This window comes from Rhincodon typus, chromosome 22 (genome assembly GCF_021869965.1).
Source record: "Rhincodon typus isolate 14 chromosome 22, sRhiTyp1.1, whole genome shotgun sequence".
Classification (NCBI taxonomy): Eukaryota; Metazoa; Chordata; class Chondrichthyes; order Orectolobiformes; family Rhincodontidae; genus Rhincodon; species Rhincodon typus.
The window spans coordinates 2,619,787-2,627,806 of NC_063353.1; the positions used below are offsets into that span (position 1 = coordinate 2,619,787).

The 8,020-nt window shown below is 39.0% G+C and overlaps 1 protein-coding gene across 1 annotated transcript; it reads right to left on the minus strand.

Annotated features, from left to right (window-relative positions):
* Window positions 1-1,519: 1,519 nt before the first annotated feature.
* LOC125485776 (leukotriene A-4 hydrolase-like) lies at window positions 1,520-7,490 on the minus strand. Its single transcript, XM_048610347.1, has 5 exons — window positions 7,442-7,490; window positions 6,396-6,491; window positions 4,678-4,760; window positions 3,799-3,903; window positions 1,520-1,873 (listed from the first exon to the last, which is right to left on the minus strand). Exons 1-5 carry the CDS (start codon window positions 7,481-7,483, stop codon window positions 1,756-1,758), a joined length of 444 nt encoding a protein of 147 aa, XP_048466304.1. The 5' UTR covers window positions 7,484-7,490; the 3' UTR covers window positions 1,520-1,755.
* Window positions 7,491-8,020: the final 530 nt, after the last annotated feature.

Below are 8,020 nucleotides of genomic sequence, written 5' to 3' on the forward strand. Positions count from 1 at the left end.
ATCCATGTTCAAATGCACCAAGATCTGGACAATATCCACGCTTGGGCTGACAATTGGTGAGTAACATTAGGACCACACAAAAGCCAGGCAATGACCATCTTCAACAAGAGAACCTAATCACCACCCCTTGACATTTAATAGCGTTGCCATCACTGAATCCCCCACAATTAACATCCCTAGGGTTACCATTGATGAGAAACTCAACTGGACTCATTACATAAATATAATGGCTACAACAGCAGGTCAGAGGCTAGGAATACGGCAGTGAGTAACTCACCTCCTGACTCCTAAAGCCTGTCCAGCATCTACAATGCACAAGTCAGGAGTGTGATGGAATATTTTCCACTTGCCTGGATGGGTGCAGATTCAACACTCAAGAAGCTTGACACCATCCAGGACAAAGCAGCCTGCTTGATTGGCACCACATCCACTCCCTCTACCACTAATGCTCTGTAACAGCAGAATGTATTATCTACAAACTGCATTGCAGAAATTCATTGTGGACAGCAATTTTCATACCCACTACCATTTTCATCCAGAAGGAAAAGATCAGCAGATACAATAGGAACACCAACCCATGCAAGTTCCCCTCTAAGCCACTCACCATCCCGATTTGGAAATATATCGCCCTTCCTTCACTGACACTGAATCAAATCCTGGAATTCCCTCCCCAAGGGCATTGTAGGTCAATCTACAATATGTGGACTGTGTTGGTTTAAGAAGGCAGCTCACCATCACCTTCTCCTGGGCAACTACGAACAGGCAATAAATACTGGTCCAGCCAGTGATGCCCATGTCCCACAAGTGATTAGAAAAAAGTCAAGAACGAGTACGAGCGACAGTTTTGTCAGTCATACCATCTGCCATTTTTGATTTCATCAGGAACTGTTTTAGTACTGTGGGAAGGGTAGAATTCAGATTGGAAGTATTGAAATATGGAAATCAGGAAAAATGGGCCATGAATTTGAGAGGCAACATATTAAAAGGTTTGAGAGGAAAGAGAGGTCAGAGGTGGCACAGTAGTAAGGATAGAGGGGCTGAAGTTTGGTTTTTTGAGCAGATGGGTGGTGACAGCAGATCTGAAGAACAGCAAATCAGCATGCAAGAAAAAAAAACTTAACATCAGCTAGCGTGTGAGCTAGGAGGTGAAGTTAGATGGTCAGAATCAGAATGTTGTACACAATTGACCGTGGAAAGAGCATGAGGAAAAATAGGAGAGAAACTAGACAAGGAAATAAATTTAGAGCAAAGGCAACACAGAGCTTTACAGAAAGTTTGGCCCATGTTAGGGAAAGTGACCGTACTTGTTGGAGATCCAGATGAATGAGATAGGGAGAGAGATTTAAGTGTTTGTATGGTACATAAAAGCCACAGATATCTTTGCATCCTAGGATGATCCTGGAAGTGAGATGTATTGCACAGATAAAAGCAGGCTTCACAATGCTTTGTACAATTTGTCAGTTGTCACCATTCAAGCCTGCATCCTTTGGACTTTAGAAAAGACAAAAGAACAGACAAGTAGAGATCAAAAATTTTATTTGAAACAATGCACTTACTGATTCCATGGAACAATGCAATAGTTTCTAAATTTAACATTTCTATTAGAACAATTCTATTTCATCTGAAGACAGCTGAAAAAATGATTGGCATCAACAAATAGCTTTTTCATAATCTGTAGAGAAAGTATGTTAACCAAAGCTCTTTATTTTGTAACAAAATCTGAAAAGAGAGTGCTACTGCCGTAATGGTCAATTATTAAACAAGGTGAAGGTCCTTAGCTACCAATGCAGCTGTGATTGGGTGCATACAGGGCTTGTTCTTCTTAAAGGTTTCAATTGTTTGCTCTCGTGCTTGTTCGAAGTTGTACAAATCTCTGTAACATTCAGAGCAAGCATAAAGTCAGTAATTATATGCATAACACTAACAGACTGTCAAGACATTGGAACATTACTGTATTTATAACATGTTTGGAATAAAGCATTTGTTTCCACATACATATTTGCTCATGTTTGCAACCTATATAATGTAAAAGGGAAAACAAGTGACCCCCTTTCTCCTCCTAATGTATTGCTGCACGGTACTGACTACTTTTAGTTACAATAGCAAGATTAAGGAGAGGTGGTAAACATGAGCAACATTCATGGAGCCATGAGCGACTGAAACAATATTATAATAATGAAATAAGACATCTATATTTTGATGTTGGAACTTTTCTGTAGTGTATTTATAATTATAACATACACACACAAGGAATGTCATATTGTATGGAAAGCTGCTGCCCAAACCATTTGTAGAAAATCAGTGTTGTGTGTAAAAGAGTGATATAGCAGGCATCAACAAATTAGCATGTGCAACTTGCTTGACTGCATTGATGAACTCCCCTTTCTCATCCCAGAGTAAACATCCCGCAGCTAAATAGTCAGCTAAGACACTGGTCAAAGTTAATGCAATCTTGCAAGCTATCTTTTAGCAGATCAAATCCTCCAGGGCCTCACACTTCCCTCTCTCTTACTTCCCACCATTCATTTCCTTTTATGCATTTTGCTTATAGATCTTCTCACCTTTGGTGGTCATACCTTCAATTGCCTTCAGGTCCAATGCTCTGTAATACCCTCTTTACTCTCTACCTCACTTTCCTTCTTGAGAGCGCTCCTTAGCTCCTAGCTCTTTGACCATGCTTTTAGGCATTTGACTAATCTCCTCCCGTGGCTTGGTGTCATATGTTGTGTTAAAATGCTCCTGTGGAGCGCTTTGGGAATTCTTTAATGTGTTAAAGTCACAACACAAAGTTGTTGAAGTTATTTTTCTTAAGTCATTGCTTCATTTCTCAGTAACTCAGTTTGTTCTTTACATTGTGGAAAATCAAAATGTGAAACTTCAGAGTTAAATATTTTTCCTTTTATAACATAACTGATCGTGATCATTTCAGTCAAAAACAGAAATTGGTGGAGAAGCTCTGTGGAAAAAAAAGCAGTCATCATTCTTGAGTCCAGAACTGGGTTCTGAAGAAGGGGCAGTGAACCCGAAACGTTAACTCTGCTTTCTCTCCATGGATGTTGCCACACCTGCCGAGTTTCTCCAACAATTTCAGTTTTTGTTTAGATTTCCAGAGTCTGCAGTTTTTGTTTTATTTTGGTCATTTAAGTCTTTGGCACATCTTGTTCTGTCTGTTCAAATGCAGTCCAGGCCAGCTTCCCACAGACTTGAGGTTATCCAAAGCGCTGCTGCTTGTATCCTAACTTGCAACCAGTCTTATCACCCGTGGTCACTGACCTACTGATTAAGTAACATCTTGGTTTTAAACTCTTATCCTTGTTTTCATGTCCTTCTAAATCAAAACCTCAGAGATCTGTAACGTCCTCTAATTCTGGTCTCTCTTATCATCCTGGAGTTTAGTAACTCCAGAAAGCTGTCCAAGCTCCAGGTTCTGGAATATCCTTCTAAACCTCTCCCCTCAGCCTCTCACTTTATTCTAAATACTGGTTAAAATTTGTCTTTTAGACCATACCTCATGGTCATTTGCCCTCACATGAAAGCACAATAGAAGTTGTTGGTTTAAAATATTGCTAAACTTCAACAACCAACACTATTTGATTTAACTACTTTTATTAATGTGTTGCTGAATTTAAATCAGCTATGGTTTTAATATTTAAACGTTTAAGTGGTCTTCTAGCTTACTTCTTTGCCTTTCCAACCTGCACCTCTCCTTCAAGGTAATAAATAACAAAGTCAAGGATCAGCCTGTTCTCTATAATGAACATGACTCAGCAACTATATAATGCTAAATTGAAAACCTACCTGTAAAGAGGACGAGTGAACTTCATTCTACCCTGCACAGTGACCATTTCCAAAGCGAGTGGAATGGCCTTTTCCCACTGAGCTCGGAGGCACAAACGCAGCCATCTTAAGTGGAAGGAACAAATTCAAAGTTTACAGACAAAAACTGAAGTAGTTTTATTTAAATTTCTATTAGACTCAAAGACAATGATTAAATAATATCAAGGGATATAGTTCACAGTATAATCTAGTGGGCGATGGGGAGACTCCAGTGCAATGGGATTAGTTTGGGCTGTTGAACACAAATACAATGAAGCAAACTACCTCTCTGTGCTTAATTTTTGCTATTGATGTAATTTGCTATTGCTATTGATGTAATTTAATTCAGTAGCTCTTAACAAACATCTTGCTGTGTTAGTCTTTTAACTTAAATTATTGGATCATTCATATTTTAAGCACAACATTTTGAATTACTGGGGTTAGATTTTATACTCCATATATGATGTCCTTAATTTATAAATCATCTCTATTTTCCCTCTTCAAAATAACAGAACCATAATTGTTTGAGGACATCTCTACTCTCCTCTCCACCAAGTTCTCTTGAAGGTGCTCATTCATTTGGGGTGTTTTTCTCCAGGCAGTATTAACCCTCCAGTACCCCATTCATATGATCACTCCTCATGTGCAAGGTTCTGTAGCTAGGGTTGGCAGGCTATTTGAAGCTGGGAAAGTGGATCTACCCTTCCTACCCTACCTAACATGGGTAAACTCCACAGTCTTCTCAGCAAGGGTTCAAATGAATAGTTAGAATAGTTTGAACCTCTGGTTTATTCCTTAATACCGCATGGGCACAAGCTGTCAGCAACACTCTACCAGTTCACAGCTTTCACTAAATTGTACCTGAATCTTATCTCTGCATTTTTGACACCGTTGAATTTATAAAGATCCTGCATTCGTTTCACATTGTTGAGACGCAGTGGAGGCTAAAGACCAAAAGGGAAGAGGTTACAGGAATGGTTAACAACACTGCACATTTAGTAAGCATTAACTGAATTACTGGGCCAGTTGGAAATCACACTCTTACTCTTGCACGTCCACACGTTTTTTTTGGTGGGAGAATTACGAAACAAAAATTCCTCTTAAAATCAGTTACCTTAAAATAATGTATTTCATTTTTTCTAATTGCTCCTAAATAGTAATTATGCAATAGGATGTCTAATAGCAAGTGTTAATGATGTGCCTAAAGATTCTAATCACTGCACAGCATTTATCAATATATCATGAATGTAGCACTTTATAACCCCTCAAGGAACAAAATCAATTTATAATCAAAGATACTATAAATGCTGTGCTGAATTTAAATGATGTTTTGGGGAAAAGGCAAACTGTTTAAATGAAGGGTTCTTAAACAAGGGTCTAATGAGATGTTTGACGTATTTGTTATAATTCGCCAAAACTCCCTTGATTTAGCAACAGTTCATTTAGATTGGAAAATAGCTAATGCAATTCCTTTTTTTCTAAAAGCAGGAAACTACAGGCTAGGAGATAACACAGCGTGGAGCTGGAGGAACACAGCAGGCCAGGCAGCATCAGAGGAGTAGGAAAGTTGACGTTTCGGGTTGGGACCCTTCCCGACCTAAAATGTCGACTTTCCTCCTCCTCTGATGCTGCCTGGCCTGCTGTGTTCCTCCAGCTCCACGCTGTGTTACCTCTGACTCCAGTATTGGCAGTTCTTACTATGAGTGAACTACGGGCTAGTTAGCTTAACATCTGTCACAGGGAAATCATTATGATGTATTAAAGAAGTTATACCAATGTATTTGAATAAGTTCAACAGAGATCAGTGGATTTACTGTACTTAAGATATCTAGAAGGCATTTGTTAGGTTGAAACACCAAAGGGTGATGCAGAAAATAAACAAAAACATTGTGTTGACATGGATAGAATATCGGCTGGCAAAAGTAAATCAGAGAGGTGTAAATGGGTCTTTCAGGTTGGAAAGATATAGCTAGTGTCACATAGATTGGTACTGGAAGCTCAACTGTTTATGATGTATATATACTTTGGTATGGTTGCCAAATTTGCTGATGATACAATGGTAGGTAAGAAAGTAAGTTATAAAGAGGACATGAGGTAGCCATGAAAAGGTATTGACAGGTTAAGTGAGTAGGCAAAAATGCAGCAACTGGGGAATAATGTGGGGAAACGTGAATGTCCAGTTTGACAGGAAGAATAAAAAAAAAAGCACATTATCTAAAAATTGAGAGACTGCAGAGCACAGATACAGAGAGACCTAGGTGCCTTCATGAATGAATCACAAATGCTTAGTATGCAGGTATAGCAAGTAATTAGGAAAATCAGTCTGAAGTTTCTGAAGAAGGGTCCAGACCCGAAACGTCAGCTTTCCTGCTCCTCTGATGCTGCTTGGCCTGCTGTGTTCATCCAGCTTTACACCTTGTTATCTTGAATCTAAATCCATACTTAGCCTTACAAAGATTACACATAATTCTTCACAAGATTCAGAACTGAGTAAACATTTATCTCCACTTCAGTGAGTCAATCCAGGTAGTCATTTTCTTGTCATCCTGCATTTTATCCCACACAAACCCAGATCCTACCTCCAACAGTAAAAGAGCAAGGAATTCAATCTTTTGCTGTGATGTCATTTCCTTTAGATCAGTTTCAGTAAAGCAGTCCAACTCAACATCGGTGGCCTGAAAACAATGGTTCTGTTCAATTTCTATTCATTTTATTTTGAAAGAACAAACTTCACATTTACAAAACAGTATCAAAACTGATAACAAATCTAACAAGACAGTGGTCAATAAAATAACAGTTTACAGATTTAAAATTATAAGGCAAAAGCAATGTGACTGAGGCAATAGGTTCGGTTGCACGTAAAACAAGTTGAAAGCAGACTATTTTAAAAAAAATCAAAGTCATAAAGATGTTCAACCTTTTTACTTTAAAGAAAATATTGGATACAAAACTTATTTTTTAAAAACACAAAAGTTTTCACTTATCAGTATATCTGTTAAATTGATTAGTGCCACAGTGTGCAGGTAGAAAAGAGATCGAAGATTTCAGATATAATTTCAAACTAGCAACCCAGTTCTTGCCTGCAGTGAAAGCAAGGCAACACAGTACCTCATTTTCCTAATTAGAAGTATGATGGGAGATCAGACACTGTCTTAAATATTGTGTGTAGTTTAGCAAGTCCAATCACAGAAAATATGTTATTTGTCATTGAAAACAGAACCCTCAGTGGGTGGTGAATTATGAAAGCAATAGGTTTTCAATTTGTACAATTTTTGCTCTTAAGCTTACATTTAAGCTTCTTTGGATCAAAAAATAATGCCAATTTCCAGTAAGATGTATGTCAGCAATTGTGCAGTTGACAATGTGATGAGATGAGAATTTCACAGGCAGAGGTAGATTATGGCAGTAGGTTTAGCAACAGGGTACACAGAAGCATTAATGCCAGAATTTATGAAATAGACTGCTCAGCCAGTGGTTGTGAAGGCCAATGACAAGACATTGATTTTTTGGATGTTCAGCCATCATTGGAATCAAATGCTTTAATGCTATAATAACTGAAGGCTGACTGATGAGTATTTCCAGCATTTATAGTTTTGTTTTCACTTAAACAGAACAATTTACTCACTATGCTCCACCGCTTACAGAGAGATATGCAAACATCAGCCATAGAGGTGTCATAGCTACAAAATAAATATATGATACTCATTAGCTTGTATCCTTAGAGTTGACCCCAGAAGATCAAAGCAAATTGATTCAACAAACTGTATGTGACAGAAGCATAGAAAATAACTATCTTTAGCTCATGGTGACAGTGAGAACTGCAGATTCTGGAAGCCATAGTCAATAGATGTGAAGCTGGAAAAGCACAGCAGGTCTGACAAGAGGAGCCCAGAAGTAAATAGAGGGAGGGGGGTGGGGGCTGAGGGAAGGGATGGGATGGTGATAGGTGGAGGCAGGTAGGGGGTTATTGTGATTGGTCAGCGGGAAGGGTGGAGCGGATAGGTGAGTAGGAAGATGCAGGGCTGGATGAACACAGCAGGCCAAGCAGCATCATAGGAGCAGAGAGGCTGACGTTTCGGGCCTCGACCCTTCATCAGAAAAGGGGGAGGGGAAGGGGGTTTTGAAATAAATAGGGAGAGAGTGGGAGGCGGATAGAAGAGGGATAGAGGAGAGGATAGGTGGAGAGGAAACAAACAGGTCGAAG